General features: G+C 36.2%; 1 protein-coding gene across 1 annotated transcript in view; it reads right to left on the reverse strand.

The window, feature by feature from the left end:
- Positions 1 to 21,406, reverse strand: part of Stpg2 (sperm tail PG-rich repeat containing 2) — a 574,528-nt gene that overhangs the window by 421,814 nt on the left and 131,308 nt on the right. The window contains exon 7 of the mRNA XM_074041065.1: positions 11,413 to 11,570. Coding sequence (XP_073897166.1) covers positions 11,413 to 11,570 — 158 coding nt within the window. The remainder of the gene's footprint in view (positions 1 to 11,412; positions 11,571 to 21,406) is intronic.

Raw genomic sequence — 21,406 nt, forward strand, 5'->3', positions numbered from 1 at the left:
TGCCTGAGTAGCATGCTTGAGGGCTTTGGTTGGATCCTCAGCACCATAAAGAAAAGAAAGGAAGGGTTGAAAGTACTTGATGTCCCCACTGCAGAGGAGCTAATACAGTAAACTTTAAATGTCAGAGGTGAATTTGGGAAGGTGATTGGGAAGTAGTAATGAGGTCAGATAGTGATGAATCAATTTGAGTTGTAACACACTTGTGCATGGAAGTAATGCTAGGAACCTCTTTGAATAGCTATCCTTATCTCAACTAACATAAAAGCTATGTCTATCTTATTATTGCTTATGTCTACCTTTCAACAAAATTAGAGATAGGGGCAGAACAGGTTCTGCCTGAAAGCAAGGGAATGTTGGGGGAAGATGGAGGGGGTGGCAGGGTATGGGGGGAGAAATGGCCCAAACAATGTATGCACATATGAATAAATGAATAAAAAAAGAAAAAAACTCCCTAAAGGAAGAATTTAAAGGAAGGAATTATGTATTTAAAAAAAAAGAAAAGAAAGGAAGGAAGAAATGGAGGAAGAAAGAAAGGGAGGGACAGATAGAGAAAGGGAGGGAAAGAAGAAGGAAGGAAGGAATGTAATCGGTAAGGGATCCAAGATGGGGACTAGAGTGCAGAAGCAGACAACATGAGCTCCGAAAATCAAAAATGTTGCTGAGATGCTGGAGCCACACTTGGCAGAATAAAAGCACAAAGAAGAATCAAAACGTTGACACCCTGAACCTCCAGCCCATACAAAGCTTCTCCACACCACATTACACTGAGAAAACAGGAGGGTTCCTGCTCCTCCAGACAACAGCTCCAAACCTGCTTGGGAGATGCAGACCAACAGGAGAGCAACAAGCATCATGTGGTATTCCCCCAACCACCCCTGGGATAAATCAGCATAGTCCCCTAAACAGACTGACCCCCCACACCACAAAAAAAAAAACTGAATAACGAGGAATGAACTGAAGAGTGGGCAGGGTGCTGTAAGTGCACTGGAGAAGGGGGGAGGAGCAAGGAGTTAATCTCGACACAAACTTACAATAAACAAAGACTGGAAAGGCAGAAAGGCAGACAGCAGGTGGGTGATAAGCAGCTGCCTGAAATAAGGCAGATAATTGTCCAGAAAGCTCATTTTCTGAGCCAGTGAGCAACATCCATGGTCAAACAACACTGCAAAATTGAAAAACAATCAGCAAACCATCATAACACATCTGACCTTGCCCCAGAAAAAGGGAACAATGCAAAGAAACAAGCCTCCAATAAACCAACACAGTGAAAACCCAACTCCAAAGAAGGACAGCTGCAGAGCTACAGAGCTGCTTTCCAGAACCAGAGGACAATATGCAAACTCAAGCTGCTACACCTCACTGAGGGAGGAGCTGACTAAGCAGTTGCTGCTGAAAGACAGAAAAAAAAAATGGCGAGACTCCCCAACCACCTGGTGAGACTAAAACAGAGTCTCTGCTTAAATACCAACACAAGGACTAGAGGCTGAAGGAGTAGCACCAGAACTACTAAGACTGAAATTCTATTGTTCTGGAACCTGGAATTTTATTATGTGTTTGTTTGTTTGTTTGTTTGTTTTGTTTCCTGTTTGTTTCTCTATGTGGGTTTGTTCATCTCTCACTGTTGATTTCTTTGGTTTTCTTTTTTGTTTTTCTTTTTCTTTTTCCTTTTCTTTTATTTTGTTAGTTTTACTATTGTGAGTTAGTTAATACTAAATTAATCACAGACCAGGACAGAAACAGCATAATACACTAACCTAAAACCCAACATACCCACAAAACAAAATTAAACCAAGGGAAAGAAAACAGGTGACTGATACTACCAATAGCCTATTGAGAACATAGTTACACAGTACCAAGTGAGTAATGAATGGGAAGACAAAATAAGGATGGAAACTATTCTCCCCCTAAAAATAATTTAAGACAGGATTCAGAGAGAAATGAAGAAAATGGATACCAAGTTCCAGATTCCAACAAACAAAGATAAATGATGTCAAGGAACCCAACAGCCAACAAGAACACTCTGAAAGAAGAAATTCTGCAAGTAATCACTGAGAATTTCATGGAGATGTTACTAGACGTGGTCAACCAAAATGTATAAGAGGCACTCAAGAAATTCCAAGACACCAAAAATAAAGAATATGAGAAGACACAGAAACAAATAAATGAACTCATAGGAGCCCTAAATAAACACCAAAGTGAAACAGAGAACACCATAAATAGAGAGATAAATGAATTAAGGACAAAAATTGACAATATTAAAGAGGAAGTGACGCATGATATGGAAAACCTCAGAAAAAAAGAATGAAACAGAAATACAAACCACAAAGGAAGGACACTCCAGCAGACTAGAACAAGCAGAAGACAGAATCTCAGAACTTCAGGATGAAATGGAAATTAAAGGAAAAACTGAGAACTATTCATCAAACAACTCAAGACTGGAGAAAGGAATATGCAAGAACTCACAGACTCCATCAATAGACCAAACCTGAGACTCACGGGCATTAAATGAGAAGAGATGCAAGCAAAAGGAACTCTTAATATATTCAACAAAAGAATAACAGAAAATTTCCCAAATCTAGAGAAAGCTATGCACATTCAGGTACAGGAAGCCACCAGGACACCAAACAGGCTTGACCAAAATAGAACTGCCCCACAACATATTATCATTAAAACAACAAGCACAGAGAATAGAGAAAGAATATTGAAGGCTGTAAGAGAGAAAAAAACAAAAAACATACAAAGGTAAACCCATCAAAATCACAGCAGATTTCTCAATGGAAACCTTAAAAGCAAGAAGAGCATGGAATGAGGTATTCTGGGCACTGAATGAAAATAAATTCAACCTTAGGATACTCTACCCAGAAAAACTATCATTCAAAATAGATGGAGCAATAAAACTCTTCCATGATAAGCAGAAACTAAAACAAAATATGACCACCAAGCCACCACTACAAAAGATTCTTCAAGGAATTCTGCACACAGAAAGTGAAAGCAAACAAAACAATGAAAGGGCAGGCAGTACCAAACTACAGGAGAAGAAAAGACAAGGAATCAGAGAGTAATACTGATTCATCTGCACACAAGCACACCCTTAAACAACAAAAACAACTAAATGAAAGGAATCACCACATACCTATCAATACCAATACTGAATGTCAATGGACTTAATTCCTCCATTAAAACACACCAATTAGCAAACTGGATGAATAAAAGAAGATTCAATAATCTGTTGTTTATAGGTTAGCCATCTCATTGACAGAAACAAACACTGGCTTAGGGTGAAAGACTGGAAGAAGATTTACCAAGAAAATGGCCCCCGAAAACAAGCGGGAGTAGCAATACTTATCTCGGACAAACTAGACTTCAAACTTACATTGATCAAACTAGATAAAGAAGGACACTCCATACAGCTAAAATATAAAATACAACAAAAGGAAATAACAATTATCATCCTATATGCACCCTATGTCAATGTACCCAGTCTAATCAAACACACTCTGAAGGACCTAAAATCATATATAAACTCCTAAACGGTGGTAGTGGGAGATTTTAATACCACCCTATCACCAACTGATAGGTCATCCAAACCAAAAAACCAATAAAGAATTTCTAGAACTAAATCACACCACAGATTAAAGGGACCTAGCTGATCTCTACAGATTATTTCATCCGACGTCAGTACAATATACATTCTTCTCAGCAGCCCATGGAACCTTCTCCAAAATAGATCATATCTTAGGGCACAAAGCAAGCCTCAGCAAATAAAAGGAAATAGAAATAATCCCATGCATTCTATATGACCACAATGCATTAAAACTGGAAATCAACAACAAAAACAACAGTAGAAAGCATGCGAACAATTTGAAGATGAACAATACGTTGCTCAATGATCAATTGGTCATTGATGAAATAAAAAAAAAATTAAAAGGTACCTGGAAGTTAATGAAAATGAAAACACAACCTACCAGAACCTATGGGATACAGAAAAGGCAGTGCTGAGAGGAAAGTTTATAGCCATGAGTGCATATATTAAAAAGACAAAAACATGTCAAATCAATGACTTAATGCTACATCTCAAACTCCTAGAAAAACAAGAACACGCAAATCCCAAAAGAAACAGAAAGGAGAGAAATAATAAAAATAAGGGTCAAAATTAATGAAATACAAACCAAAAAAAGATACAAAGAATCAAGAGAAAAAAATTTGGTTCTTTGAAAAAATAAACAAGATTGACAGACCCCTGGCAAACCTGACTAAAATGAGGGGAGAAAAAACCCAAATCAGTAAAATCAGAAATGCAAAAGGGGAGATAACAACAAACACCATGGAAATCCAGGAAATCATCAGAGACTACTTTGAGAATATATGTTCTAACAAATTTGAAAATCTTGTAGAAATGGACAAATTTCTAGATACTTACAATAATCCAAAATTATACCAAGAGGATATTAATCACCTGAATAGATCTATAACACAAAATTAAATTGAAGCAGCAATTAAGAGTCTCCCAAAAAAGAAAAGTCCAAGACCTGATGGATTCTCTGCTAAATTCTATCAGACCTTTAAAGAAGAACTAATACCAACCCTCCTCAAACCACTCCATGAAATAGAAAGGGAAGGAACACTGTCTAACTGACTTTATGAAGCCAGTATTACACTCATCCCAAAACCAGACAAAGAAACCTACAAAAAGGAGAAATATAGGCTAATCTCCTTACTGAACATCAATGCAAAAATCCTCAATAAAATAATGGCAAACCAAATCCAACAACACATCAAAAAGATCATTCACCACCACGTCTGCTTAATCCCTTTGATGCAGCAAAGACAAAAACCACTTGATCATCTCAATAGATGCAGAAAAAGCCTTCAACAAGATCCAATACCATTTCATGATAAAAGCTCTAAGAAAACTAGGAATAGAAGGAAATTAACTCAACATTGTAAAGGCTATATATGACAAACCAATAGCCAACATCATACTTAATGGAGAAAAACTGAAACCATTTCCCTTAAAATCAGGAAAGAGACAAGGGTGCCCACTATTCCCACTCCTATTCAACATAATCCTGGAATTCCTAGCCAGAGCAATTAGGCAAGAAGAAGAAATAAAAGGCATACAAATAGGTAAAGAAACTGTCAAAATATCCCTATTTGTAGGTGATATGATCCTGTATCTTAAAGACCCAAAAAAGTCCACCAAAAACTCCTAGACACCATAAACACCTACAGCAAGGTGGCAGGATGCAAAATCAACTTACAAAAATCATTAGCTTCTCTATACACCAACAATGAACAAACTGAGAAAGAATGTATGAAAACAATTCCATTTACAATAGCCTCAAAAAAAATTAAATACTTAGGAGTAAACTTAACAAAGGATGTGAATGATCTTTAAGAGTAGAACCACAAACCCCTGAAGACAGAGATCGAGGAAGACTATAGAAGGTGAAAAGATCTCTCATTCTCATGGATTGGTAGAATCAACATAGCAAAAATGGCTATACTACCAAAAGCAATCTACATGTTTAATGCAATTCCCATAAAAATCCCAATGACATTCATCAAAGAGGTTGAAAAATCTACCCTAAAGTTCATTTGGAAACACAAGAGACCGTGAATAGTCAAGGCAATACTCAGCAAAAGAGTAATGCTGGAGGTATCACAATACCTGACTTCAAACTATATTACAAAACAATACCAATAAAAACAGCATGGTACTTTCACAGAAACAGACTTGAAGACCTGTGGGCCAAAACTAGATCCATGTCTATCACCCTGTACTAGTATCAACTCATAATGGATCAAGGACATTAACAGCAGACCCAAAATTCTGACGTAAGTACAGAAAGAGCAGGGAACACTCGGAAGTAATCAGTATAGGCAAGGACTTCCTTAATAGAACCCCAGCAGCTCAGCAACTAAGAGAAAGGATGGACAAATGGGATTACGTAAAATTAAAAAGCTTCTACACTACAAAAGAAATGGTCTCTAAACTGAAGAGAACACCCACAGAGTGGGAGAAAATATTTGCCAGCTATACATCAGACAAAGAACTGATAACCAAAATATACAGGGAACTTAAAAAACTAAACTCTCCAAAAATCAATGAACCAATAAAGAAATGGGCTACTAAATTAAACAGAACTTTCTCAAAAGAAGAAATTCAAATGGCCAAAATACACATGAAAAAATGCTCACCATCTCTGGCCATAAAGGAAATGCAAATCAAAACCTAAGATTCCACCTCACCTGTTAGAATAGCCATCATCAAAAATGCCACCAACATCAGGTGTTGGTGAGGATGTTGGGAAAAAGGAACACTCATACACTTCTGGTGGGAATGCAAGCTAGTGCAACCACTCTGGAAAAAAAGTATGGAGGCTTATTAATAATCTAAAGATAGACCTGCCATATGACCCGGAAATCCCACTCCTGGGGACATACACAAAGGAATGAGACTCAGCTTATTCCAGAGGCACTTTCACATCTAGGTTTATGGTAGCACTATTCACAATAGCCAAGCTATGGAAACAGCCAAGATGCCTCACTATTGATGAATGGATCAAGAAAATGTGGTACTTATACACAATGGATTTTTACCTAGCCATGAAGAAGAAAGAAATCTTATTATTCTCAAGTATATGGATGGAATTGGAGAACATCACTCTGAGCAATGTTAGCCAGGCTCAAAAGACCTAAAATCGTATGTTATCCCTCATATGCAGACTTTAGATCTAGGGCAAATGCAGCAATGTTGTTGGACCTGGGTCACACACCAAGGGGTGAGCATATACAAGAGGTTTTAGGATACATAGGAAACCCAAAACTTGAAAGTGTTTGATGTCCCCACTGTAGAGGAACTAATACAGAAACCTTAAAGTGACAGAGGTCACTATTGGAAGGTGATCAGGAACTAGTGAAAAGGTCAGGTAGAGATGAATCAACTCGGTTGTAACACACTTGTGCATGGAAGCAATGCTAGGAATCTCTCTGTAGAGCTATTCTTATCTCAACTAGCAAAAATGCTTTATCTTTCTTATTATTGCTTATGTCTTCTCTCCAACAAAATTGGAGAAAAAAGCAGTACAGGTTTTGCCTGGAAGCAAGGGAGGTTGAGGGGGAGATAGAAGGCATGAATTCAGGGGGGAGAAATGGCACAAACAATGTATGCACATAGGAATAATTGAATATAAAAAAAAGAAATGTAATCAGCACAGTACATGATTGGATTAGGTCAGTCTCCTCTCACCTCTATCTGTCTTAAAAAGTATGAAACCTCTGTAGTAGACAATAATAAAATTTCTCTAATCTTTTAAAAACTGTAAAAATGCCAGAAGTTAGAGTATATGATCAAATATCAAGAAAAAAATTGAGATGGAGATAGGAGGATCGTGATTCAAGAACAGCCCAGGCAAAAATTAGTAAAACACTGTCTCAAAAACAAGACAGATGTGATGTTTCACACCTGTAACCCCAGCTACACAGGAAGCAGAGGTAGGAAGATCATGGTTCAAGGCTGACCTGGGCAAAAGTGTGAGAACTTATCTGAAAAGCAAAAGAACTTGGGATATGACTCAAGTGGAATAGAACTTGACTAATAAATGGGAACCCATGAGTTTAGTCCCCTATACTGCAAACCAAAAAAATTGGAAAATTTAATAACAACAAACAGACCAGTAGGTGATCCAGATATTATAGTTAACAAAAAAGTACCTTAATGATGATTAATGAGTTCAACAAGACAGAGAAAATATAAAAAGAGGAATCGTTGAAAACATTATTTCTCCTCAGAAGTGACCCCTTTAGGAAATAGAATATTTGAGAATAAGAACTCAATAGATTAAGTTAATAGCAGTTGAAACAGAGTTGGGAAAAAAAAGTTAGTAAATTTAAAGTTAACCCAGTTGAAAATATCTAAACTGAAGCATGAAGGGGAAAAAAAAAAGAAGTTACAATACAGAGGTGTATTAAGAGATGTTTGGAACATGATATATACATCTATCATATTTAGTAGAGTCCCAAAAAGAAAGTAGGAAAAGATATGACATAAGAATTATGTGAAGAAATTACAGGCACAAATTCTTTCCAACTGATGAAAGACTTTCAAAGGCTCGACCAGAAGATGTATTAAAAAGAAAATAACATTAGACATTCCAAAGACAAAACTGAAGTCAGAAAAAGTCAGTTTATTTCAAAGGAGAAACAATATACCTAACAACTTGCTTCACAAGAGAAATGACAGTAAGCACAAAACTATGTTAAGATATGATTAAAGTGCTAAAAGTAACTACCAACCTACAACCCTATACCCCAAAAAATAATCCAAAAATGACAAAATACACCTTTAATAATACTACAAGGAGTTTTTCAGGCAGAAGAAAATGGTTCCAGATGGAAAAGCTGAAAGAAATGACCTGCATGACAAAAACTGCAAATATGTTGCTACATATAAATAAATATTGATGGTATTCAAATAGTTTAAAATAGGTAAATTTAAAATGTATGACAATAACTACACTAAAATTGGAAATGGGAAAAATGGAGGTAAAATGTTCTAAGTGTACATTGATGAGAAAGTGATCCATCTGATCCTTTTTACTGGACTGTAATAATTAAAGAATTCCATAGTAATCTTGATGGCAATCACTAAAAGGATAGTGAAATCATACCTAACTAAAAATATAAAAGAGGGAATTGAAAGAGAATAAAATGTCTGATTAACACAAAAAAGAATTGAGAGAGAAAAATTTTTTAAATGAAATGGAACAATAGCACCTATACAAAAATATGATGCATGCATACAAATGTATCAATAATCCAGTTGAGAGTAATTAGGTTAATACTACAATTAAACACAAAGTTATCAGACTAGATTTTTTTAAGTCACATATGTCTATGGTCTATTTTTTGCTCTTGATTTTTACAGTTTGTAAAATTTTCTGCAGTCTATCAGAAACTGAGTTTTTCCAATAAATAGTTGTCAATATAAATAGCAAAACTTACTGAGTATGCTAGAAGCTATTCAATGTATTTACATGTTGATATTCACAATGATACTTTGAAGTATGTGCTTCTATTATCTCTATTTTCCTAAAGCACAAAGAGTTTAAACAACTTACAAAAGTCAGTGTCAAAACAAGTGCTACACTGCTCAATGTCTGCCATGACAATAGGCAATTATAATGAAGAGGTTTTTTCATTTCTTCCATCTTATAATTTTAATATTTCTTTTTCTAAATATCCAGTTGCTAAAATAATGAACTATTATTACATACTATAGAAAATATAGAAAAAATGTTTCTAAAACTACTAAGATTCATGATGAGCATAAGATATACTTATATTAGCACATTTTAAGATCATAAATTAATGTTATATGATTTTTATTACTATTAACTATTTGTATTTATGTCAAACTGAATGATGAAACTCAAAGAAAGACACATATCAAAGATATAGGAAAGTCAGAATGAAAGTCTAGAAATCTAGAAAATCTAGCAATCTAAAAAAATTAAAGAAGTCAGAATGAAAGCCTAGAAATCTAGAAAATCTAGCATTCTAAAAAAATTAAAGACTTTTAGACAATATATAGACATGTTAAAATTGTTCTTATTTTAGCATCTCAATATTAAACTGGTAAATTTGAGAGAAAATAAATTAAATTAACAGGAATTAGCTACCTTAAAGAAATGGTCAGATGCATTACTGGAGTCATCAGGAGCAAAAATAAGAAATGAAAAATGCCTATAAATTAATGATATATGAATATCAGTAACTATGATGGGTCTTAGATTTTACCCTACTTCAAGTTACCAAATACTGCCACAATTTCACAGATGCTGGCAGAAGACACAAGAGTGCAGAGTAAGAGACAAAGGGTATTATTACTCGTGGCAAGACAGCATAAGTATCACATGCCTGCCTCAGTCCTCCTTGTCCTCAAGTCCTAATGGAGGCAAGGCAGGTGAGGAATGCCTGAGCACATAATCGCTTTGTGTGGGGAGGAAAAAACATTAGCTTAAGGAACACAAATATTTTATAGTGGGCAGCACTTGGGAGGGAGACACTGTATCTTTGAAAGTTGTTTGATATACAATCTCACTTGAAAAGGAAGTTGTGTTAGTTACCTTTGTGTTGCTATACCAAAATGCCTAAGAGAAGAACATAAAGGGAAGAATTATTTATTTTGGCTCATGGTTTTACAGGTTTCAGTACATCGTGGCAGGCAAAGCAGGGCAGTGCAGAGAGTTCACATATAGGCAGTCAGGAAGCACAGAGCAGGTAGAGACCAAGTATAACCTTCAAAGGCCTGCCCTAGTGACCTAGGGACCTGCATCCTCCAGCTAAGCCACCACCTCCCAATACAGCACCACCAGCTGGGGACAAAGCATTCATCAGATGGGCCTGTAGGGGACATTTCAGATTCAAACCATATAGGAATCCTGAGCAAAAACATGCAGAAACACAAAATACAGAGAATTATGTCGGAAAAATATAAAAGAATAAAAAAATACTTAAAAAATAGAAAATGAACATTTGGTGGAATGTTTACAATGAAAACAAATCTCAGAAAAATACACTTTAATAAAAATTAGAAACTTGAAAAAATTAATGTCTAAAAATAGGAAACAATGTCACAATTATAAATTTTATATAATAAAACATACAACGGGTCATTCATGACTTCAGATTTCAAAGCACATACATAATAAGTCTCACCTTTAAGTTTTAAGCATATTATTTTCTAGCATGTTTCCTTTGTCTTCATTGTTCCTGCTGTCAATTGTATCATAAAATCATCTTACACATCTAATACTGTACTAAACCAAAATCTAGTTATTGCTTCCACTGAATTGAAATCTGAAACTTTTATTCTTATCTGTTGGTCTTGATTGCTTGCCTCATGTCATACAGAACTGTCTCCACATTAAATTACCATTTTGGGGACAGAAAGGGGAGATGACCCAAATAATGTATACACATGTACATACCTATAAACATGATAAAATAAAATTTAAATAGAAAAGAAACTTGAAAATAAATACATAAACTTAGCATTTTAAAATTAGTTGTCTCATTAAATTTCCCTAACCCTTTACTTGTTCATTTTAAATATCTTCATTTGTTGATCTGAATTTGTGGACCTTCCCCATTCTGATTATCCCTCCCTGAACACTTCCCCTGTGTGCATGTCATCTCTAGAACTTCAATTTGTATATTCTTTATTTCCAGCATTTTTCTACTACTTAATATACTCAATCTTTTTCCTGCTTTCCCTAACATATGGAATATAGTCATAAGAACTGTTTAATATCCTTCTCTTCCAATTCTATTATCACATAATTTTAAAAGAATCTTAAGGGCTTGGTGTTAGATACAAAGAATATTATTTTACTATTAACATATTACCTGATAATCAGAAGGTCCAGGACTAACATAATCTTTCTGGAGGAAGAATGAAATTCGAGGAACAGAAGAACCAAATGCACTTGTCGGTTCATTCTTCAAGTAGATATTTCTAACATTGCTAAGTATAGTATGGTTTAGAACATTATAAAAACCAGGACCTGGAGTCATAAAGAATATTATGTGTAAGAATAAACATGTCTTAATTATTGTTTTCAAACTGAGTGACTTTAAGAAAAATTTTTTAAGGAAATGCCCTCATATACTTCTGGCTGGAGTTGAAAATAATATAAATGCTTTTAAAAAGTTTGTCAACTTCTTACCAAGTTAAACACATACTTAACACATAGCCCATAAATTTTATTCCTAGACATTTTCCACAAAGAATGAAAACAGCCCAAATATCCAAACCAAATGTGCTATACCCAAACAATGGACTATTGCTCAGCAATAAAAAGGAAAGATAAATGGAGGAAGGTGAGTTAATGTCAGGAACATCATGCTAAAAAGGAGGCAGTCACAAAAACTTGATTAATGTATGGCTTGGCTTATACACAACTCTAGCTGTTTCTAGGTCAGAAACAGCTGCCTAGGAAGGAACGAGAGTGAATATTAACTGCAAAAGTAAATGAGAGACCTTTTCAGGAATGATAGAAATGTTGCAAAGTTTGATTCAATAACTGTGGCCTCTGTGAAAGAAATTGATAGCCTGGGAGATCCAAGATGGTGACTGGGACACAGCTGCAGACCTCCTGAGCTCCGTCAACCAAGGACTTTGCTGAGAGGCTGGAGACACACCTGGCTGAGGTAAAGCACCAGGGAGAGCTGAAACCTCAGTACTCTGAACCCCTAGCTCATGGAAGGCTTCTCCATGCCACCATATAATAAAAGAACAGCCAGGCTGCAGGCCACCCCATGGGCCCTCAGAGCCGCTGCTCTGCAGGCCATGGAATCTCTGATCCTTGGGCCTGATCTTCAGCCCCACCAGGGCCGTGATCCCAGAAACTCCCACCCCTCACACCCACATGATCTCCACCGGACTGAGCCCCTGAGGCCTGCCAAGCCTGTGATCCACAGACATTGACAATCTCCACTGGGCCATGCCCCTCAGGCCTGCACAATCTCCACTCCACCAGCCTGCACCCCTAATGCCTGCCAAGCCAGCAATCCACAGGCATTCACAATCTCCACCGGGCCATGCCCTCAGGCCTGCCAGTGATCCACAGGCACTCACAATCTTTGCTGGGCCACTGGCATGATCTCCACCAGGACCATGCCCCTAAAGCCTGCCAAGCCAGCAATCCACAGACACACATGATCTCCACTCTGCCAGGCCTGCCCCCTTCAGGCACACCAGGTCCATGCTCCAAAGGTCCACTAATTTGCCTCAACTAAAGGCCTCCTCAGGTAAGCCCATGGGACACCATCCACCTGCCACTTACCACAGGAGGGCTCCAAACCTGCACAAGAGACACACACAGGTCTGGATGCTGAAGGAGTAACATAAGAACAACAAAGACTGCAGTCCTACTGTTCCAGAACTGGTGACTTTTTGTTTTCCCTTCTTTAAGGGTTTTGCTGATTGGTTTGCTGTTTGATCACCCACCATCTCTCCCATTTTTTTTCTCTCTTCTCACTTCCTTTTATCTTTCCATCTCTTTCTCTTTTTTATCCTCCTCTCTTGGTTTTGTTAGTATTAATATTGTAACCCAGCTAATACTAAATTACACATAGTCCAGGGACAGAAACAGTACCTAATGGAGACATGGGAAAAAGAAAAAGGGATGCAATCCATTCACTCCCTAAAAATAAAGTAGTACAGGATTTAGAGCAAAATAAAGAAAACAAATACCCAGATCCAGACTGCAACAAAACAAAGATAAACTATACAAAGGAATCCAATGAAGCCCACAAGAACATCCTGAAAGAAGAAATCCTACAAGTAATTAATGAGAATTTCACAGAAATGTTACCAGACATGGTCAACCAAAACGTACAGGAAGCACTCAACAAATTCCAAGACAACAAAATTAAAGAATATAAGAAAACACAGAAACAAATAAATGAAATAACAGGAACCTAAATAAATACCAAACTGAAACAGAGACCACCATTAACAGTTAGATAAATGAATTAAGGACAAAAATTGAAAATATGAAGGAGGAAGTAACCCATGACATGGAAAACCTCAGAAAAAAGAATGAAACAGAAATACAAAACAAAATGGAAGGTAATTCCAGCAGAATAGAACAAACAGAAGACAGATTCTCAGAACTTGAAGATGAAATGGCAATTAAAGGAAAAACTGAAGAACTATTAGTTAAACAACTTAAGACCTGTGAAAAGAAAATGCAAGAACTCACTGACTCCATCAAAAGAACAAACCTGAAAACCATGGGCATTGAAGAAGGAGAAGAGGTGCAAGCAAAAGGAAGGCATAATATATTTAACAAAAAATAACAGAAAATTTCCCAAATCTAGAGAAAACTATGCTCACATTCAGGTACAGGATGCCTCCAGAACACCAAACAGACTTGACCAAAACAGAACTACCCCATGACATATTATCATTAAAACAAGTACAGAGACTAGATAAAGAACATTGAAGGCTGTAAGAGAGAAAAAACAAATAACAAACAAAGGAAAACCCATCAAAATCACAGCACACTTCCCAACAGAAACATTAAAAGCAAGAAGAGCTTGGGGTGAGGGAGGTCCTCCAAGCACTGAATGAAAATAACTTCAATCCTAGGATACGCTACCCAGCAAAACTATCATTCAAAATACATGGAACAATAAAAGTCTTCCATGAGAAGCAGAAACTAAAACAATATTTGACCACCATCCACCACTACAAAAGATTCCCCAAGGAATTTCGCAAACAGAAAATGAAAGCAAAAAAAACCCATGAAAGGGCAGGCAGTACCAAACCACAGGAGAAGAAAAGGCAAGAAATTAAAGAGTAACACTGATTCAGCTACACACAATCAAATCCTTAATCAACAAAGACAACTATATGACAGTGATCACCATGTACTTATCCATACTAACGCTGAATGTTAATGGACTAAATACCCCCATCAAAAGCAACCGATTGGCAAACTGGATTAAAAAGGAAGATTCAACAATCTGTTGTTTACAGGAGACCCATCTCATCAACAGAAATAAGCACTGGCTGAGAGTAAAAGGCTGGAAGAAGATTCACCAAGTCAATAGTACCCAAAAACAGGCAGGGGTAGCAATATTATCTAGGACAAAGTAGACTTTAAACCTACATCGATCAAATCAGGTAAAGAAGGAACTCCATACTAATAAAAGGGGAAATACACCAAAAGGAAATAACAATTATCAACCTACATGCACCCAATGTCAATGCACCCAATTTCATCAATCATACTCTGAAGGACCTAAAAACATATATAAACTCCAAAACAGTGTTAGTGGTAGACCTTAATACCCCCCATCACAAATTGATATTTCATCCAAACAAAAAATCAATAAAGAAATCCTAGAACTAAATCACACCACAGATCAAATGGACCTAGCTGATGTCTACAGAATATTTCATCCAACTTCTGCACAATATACATTCTTCTCAGCAGCCCATGAAACCTTCTCGAAAATTGATCATATCTTAGGGCACAAAGCAAGCCTCAGCAAATATAAGAAAATAGAAATAATCCCATGCATTCTATCTGACCACAATGCATTAAAACTAGAACTCAACAACAAAAATAGCAGTAAAAAATGCAAACAATTGGAAGCTGAACAACACATTGCTCAATGACGAATAGGTCATTGATGAGATAAAAAAGGAAATTAAAAGGTTCCTGGAAGTTAATGAAAATGAAAACACGACCTAGCAGAACCTATGGGACACAGCAAACACGTCCTAAAAAGAAAGTTTATAGCCATGAGTGTGTATATTAAAAGGACAGAAAGATCTCAAATCAATGAACTAATACTACATCTCAAACTCCTAGAAAATAAGAACAAGCAAATCCAAAAACAAGGAGAAGGAAAGAAATAATTAAAATAAGGGCTGAAATCAATGAAATAAAAAAATAAAACATAAAAAGAATCAATGAAACAAAAAGCTGGTTCTTTGAGAAAATAAATAAGATTGACAGACCCCTGGCAAATCTGACTAAAATGAGGAGAGAAAAAAACCCTAATCAGAAAAATCAGAAATGCAAAAGGGGAGATAACAACAAACACCACAGAAATGCAGGAAATCATCACAGACTACTTTGAGAGCCTATACTCTAATAAATTTGAAAATCTTGAAGAAATGGACAGATTTCTAGAAACTTACAACCACACAAAACTGAAACAAGATGATATTTATCACCTGAATAGATCTATAACACAAAAAGAAATTGAAGTAGCTATCAAGAGTCTCCCAAAAAAAAAAAGTCCAGGACCTGATGGATTCACTACTCAATTCTATCAGACGTTTAAAGAGGAACTAAAACCAACTCTCCTTAAACTTTTCCATGAAATAGAAGGGGAAGGAACACTGCCTAACTCATTTTCTGAAGTCAATATTACCCTCATCCCAAATCCAGACAAACACACCTCCAAAAAAGAGAACTACAGGCCAATTTCCTTAATAAATATTGACACAAAATCCTTAATAAAATAATGGCAAACTGAATCCAACAACAAATCAGACAGATCATACACCATGACCAAGTTGGCTTCATCCCAGGGATGCAGGGGTGGTTCAACATATGCAAATCTATAAATGTAATACAGCACATCAATAGAAGGAAAGACAAAAACCACTTGATCTTCTCAATAGATGCAGAAAAAGCCTTCAACATATCCAACACCACTTCATGATAAAAGCTCTAAGAAAACTAGGAATAGAAGGAATGTACCTCAACATCAAAAATGCTATATATGACAAACCTACAGACAACATTATACTTAATGGTGAAAAACTGAAACCATTCCCCCTAAAATCAGGGATGAGACAAGGATGCCCACTATCTTCACTCCTATTCAACATAGTACTGGAATTCCTAGCCAGAGCAATTAGGCAAGAAGAAGAAATAAAAGGAATATAAATAGGTAAAGAAACTGTCAAAATATCCTTTGCAGACAATATGATCCCATACCTTAAAGACCCAAAAAACTCTACCCAAAAACTGTTAGACACTATAAACAGCTACAGTAAGGTGGCAGGATACAAAATCAACATCCAAAAATCATTGGCTTTTCTATACACCAACAATGAACAAATTGAGAAGGAATATATGGAAACAATTCCATTCACAATAGCCTCAAAAAAAATTAAATACCTAGGAGTAAATTTAGCAAAGGATGTGAATGACCTCTACAAGGAGAATTACAAACTCCTGAAGAAAGAGATTGAGGAAGACTACAGAAGATGGAAAGATGCCTTGCCCATGGATCAGTAGAATCAACATAGTAAAAATGGCTATACTACCAAAAGCAAACTACATGTTTAAAGCAATTCTTATCAAAATCCCAATGACATTCATCAAAGAGGTTGAAAAATCTACCCTAAAGTTCATTTGGAAGCACAAGAGACTACAAATAGCCAAGGCAATACTCAGCAAAAAGAGCAATGCTGGAGGTATCACAATACCTGACTTTAAACTATATTACAAAGCCATAGCAATAAAAACAGCATGGTACTGGCACAAAAACAGACATGAAGACCAGTGGAGTAGAATAGAGGACCCGGAGATGAATCCACACAACTATACCCACCTCATCTTTGACAAAGTTGCCAAAAATATGCGATGGAGAAAAGACAGCCTCTTCAACAAATGTTGCTAGGAAAAGTGGTTAACCATCTGCAAGAAACTGAAATTAGATCCATGTCTATCACCCTGTACTAGTATCAACTCAAAATGGATCAAGAACCTAAATATCAGACCTGAAACTCTGAATTTACTACAGGAAGGAACAGGAAACACTCTGGAAAGGCAAGCCTTCCTCAATAGAACCCCAGTAGTCCAGTAACTAAGAGAATGGATGAATAAATGGGACTTCATAAAATTAAAAAGCTCTGCACAACAAAAGTCTGTAAACTGAAGAGATCACCCACAGAGTGGGAGAAAATATTTGCCAGCTATACATCAGACAAGGGACTGATAAGCAGAATATACAGGAATTTAAGAAACTAAACTCTCCTAAAATCAATGAACCAATTAAGAAATAGGCAACTGAACTAAACAGAACTTTCTCAAAAGAAGAAATTCAAATGGCCAAAAAGCTCATGAAAAAATTTTCACCTTCTCTAGCCATAAAGGAAATGCAAATCAAAACCTCACTAAGATTCTACCTCATCCCTGTTAGAATAGCCATCATAAAAAGCACTAACTGGTGCTCGTGAGGATGTGGGGAAAAAGGTACCCTAGTCCACTGCTGGTAGGAATGCAAGCTGGTGCAACCACTCTGGAAAAAATTTGGAGAGTTCTTAAAAATCTAAACATAGACCTGCCATATGATCTAGCAATCCCACTCCTGGGACTATACCCAAAGGAATGCAACACAGGTTACTTCAGAGGTACCTGCACATCCATGTTTCTTGCAGCGCTATTCACAATAGCCAAGATATGGAAACAGCCAAGATGCCTCACTACTGATGAATGGATCAAGAAAATGTGGTATGAGCACATATGGGTGATATAGAAACAGGTAGAAAACCCAAAACATGAAAGCGTTTGATGTCACCACTCCAGAGGAACTAATACAGAAACCTTACAGCGACAGAGGTTGACATGAGAAGGGGATCAGGAACCAGTGTAAAGACCAGTTAGAGATGAATCAACATGGGTCATAACATGTGTGTACATGAAAGCAATGATAGGAATCTCTCTGTATAGCTATCCTTAACTCAAGATAAAACGTTCATCTTCCTTACTATGCTTGTGTCTTTTCTTCAACAAAATTAGTGATAAGGGCAGAACAGGACCTACCTGGAATTGAGGGGTGGGGAGAAGGTTGGGGAGGGGAGCAGCATGGAGAAATGACCCAAACAATGTATGCACATGGAATAAATGAACAACAACAAAAAAAGAAATTGATAGCCTGACTCCATTTTGTGACACAGACACCATCTTTGGTGGTGATGACCACTCCCTATGGATTTGTTGACATGTGAAAAGAAAGTTATTTGCTGAGAAGGAACATCCTGAGAATTGTGTCAGCCAAATTCTCTAGTGACAATCATATAGTCTAAGCTGGTCAGCCCTGGACCAATAGAAGTAAATTGATTCTCCAGTCATAATTCTTAACAACTTGTGTTACCCACTTACACCTTCTCATTTTAACTTTAACTTCCTATCTTTCAAACAGCCTCCTATACCCCTACCTAAAAGGACCTATTCTGATCTCTACTGGGATCTGTACTCCCTCAATTGCAATTCTAAGACCCTAAGTGCTTCAGTGCTTTACTATCACCCAGCCTTTCTGGATGACACCTGACTACATACATTTCGCAAAACTCACCAAATTGTACACTTAAAATTGAATGATTTTTTGTGTATAAATTAAACCCTAATAGAGCATAAGTAAATAAATAAATCTCAAAACAAAAAGTCTTGGAAGATTCATGAGCAGTATTAAAATGAACTTTCAAAAAATAAAAATAAAAGCTACCTTTCATCCATCTCCCGATCATGAAAGTTATTTTAATTTTAGCCCTTATCTTTAGGTGCATAATTAAAACATGAAATATTTTCTACAGTGGTGATCTGAGACAATGAATTCCATAGATCTTTTTCATTCAAAATAATACCAACAACTTTCTATAGTATTGAAAATTTTTTATCAAGTCAAATATTTCAAACAAATATTGATCATGTTCTTTATAACTTAGTATTTTTAAAAAAACATTCAATTCCAGTGAGTAGTAATATCCTCTAGGTACAATACAATATACTTAAAAGAACACTTAATTCACTTGTACTTAGGTTAGCTGGACTCAACTGAACTAGCTCTGTAACTTGATAGGTATAAAACTTTCTTAAATCTCACTTGTTTTTCTGTGTCTCATGTTCCTTATCTGACAATAAAAGGAACTGACTAAATCACCTCCTCAAGAATGGTCTACTGACTACTGCCCATGTGAGAAGAATCTACAACTAAATGTAAATTTACCATTTCACCAAGCATTTCACTACTCGTCCTTTTTGATGAAGAAAGCATTGTGCTGATTTACACCATGGTGTTTCATCACAGGCAGGAAACAGTTGACAAATGGTCCCCTGATTAGGCCTAAGCTAGACAATACTTTGGTTCATTCTAGACCTAAAAGTTATCAAGTCATCCTACATAAGCAAATATTTCATATTTATGACACATCTAAGGTTTTTCTCAAGCAGCACATGAACTTTTTATAATTTTTCAAATATTCCACTACTAAGGCCTATTCCCCAAACATCTCTACCAAATTTCTCTTGTACCAGTTCTCACAAAGCCTAAGTATTTATTTGTGTTATTTTTGCTGTCTTCCAACATTGCTTCCTCAGATAATGTTAAGGAAGAAGATAGATAGAAATTGTAATACAAACTATTCGAGGCACCATGTAAGGTACTTAAAAGACAAGTGTGACAGTTGTGTCTCCTTTCTGGCACAAAAGCACAATGTAACACTCTGCAAGTAAGCTCACTTACCTGACCACAGGATGACTGCAGGACTAGAGACTGCATGCATATATATCTCAAGTACTACCTTCTTAAGTTTCTGACTTAAAAAGCCATTCTGATCATATTAGAAGTTTCTTATATTAATTTTCTGGTTAAGGTAAAGAAGTGCCCAGGAATCCCTGATTAAATCTGTTTTGGAAGAGTTAGGAGGGTTAACTTCTGATAGTAACTTGCAACTATTCATTAGTGGTCAACTCTGCTCTGTAATTGGTTGACAGGTATAATTCATTATTAAACCCTGACAGCTGCATGGAAGGAAACTAAATTTATATGGGGATCATTCTTACTAATCCTTAAAATGTATGCTTCAAGATGAAACATTAGAGGTTGTTCTTATCAAACTTGTCCCATTGAAATAACCTGTAATATATTGGACCACTGGATTGAAAGTAAGGCCCAGTCTTAAGGCAATCAAGTACTCAATAAGTTAATGATTATGAATAACTTAGATTAATAATAAACACTGTGGAGCTGGGCTCCTATGTATAAACTCTCAGGAATGACAATCTTTAACTTGTCATGACCCTAAAACCAGTGATGGCAAGAGGCCCGGGTAGATGCTGTAAAGTTTATGACTTTGCCTAAGAAGTGCTAAAATATCACTTCTATTACATGAATTGGTCAAGAAAGCCACAAAGCATGGTCAATATTGAAAAGGAAAAAAGTGAGACTCACCTCTCAATTGAATGTGTAGCAAATGATTGAACCAGGACCATAACAAAAACAAAATTTTTAGCAATGATTTTGACATCAAGGAATGGGTACAAAGATAGGGAAACCTCAAGACTTAGTAAAAGAGTCTTAAGGAGATTGTTAGTGATAATTTGAGGCAAATGTTATTAGAGGCTAGAGAAAGTATTGTTTGTATTATGCAGCACAGAAATTTTAGTAAAACTAATACCTAAGGTAATAAAGAAAACAATGAACTGGTAAATTCTAACCAAGAAAATGTCCAGGCTGAATGTGAAGAGACAAGTTGCTTTAATTTATGTGTGAAAAGGTATGAGTAAAGGAAATAAACTAAAAGCATTCACATTTTTTACAGAAAATACAAAGGAGCTAGGATTTCCTGGATTTGAAAAATGTTTTTCAACCCTCATCCCAAATCTCTGCAGATAAGAAAAGAAAAACAAATTCTGAAAGAAGTGGCTTAAGGACAAGGACTGAAAACAGGATTTGACTCTAAAAGCTCTTCTAATTTTTCAGAAAGATTTAGGGTGGTGCTTCCTAGAACCTCTTAGTTAAATATAAGGGCTTGAAAGAATCTCAACGTCTTATATCCTCGACCCTCGTGATCATGACAATAGTG

The sequence above is a fragment of the Castor canadensis genome, chromosome 9 (assembly GCF_047511655.1).
Source record: "Castor canadensis chromosome 9, mCasCan1.hap1v2, whole genome shotgun sequence".
Classification (NCBI taxonomy): domain Eukaryota; kingdom Metazoa; phylum Chordata; class Mammalia; order Rodentia; family Castoridae; genus Castor; species Castor canadensis.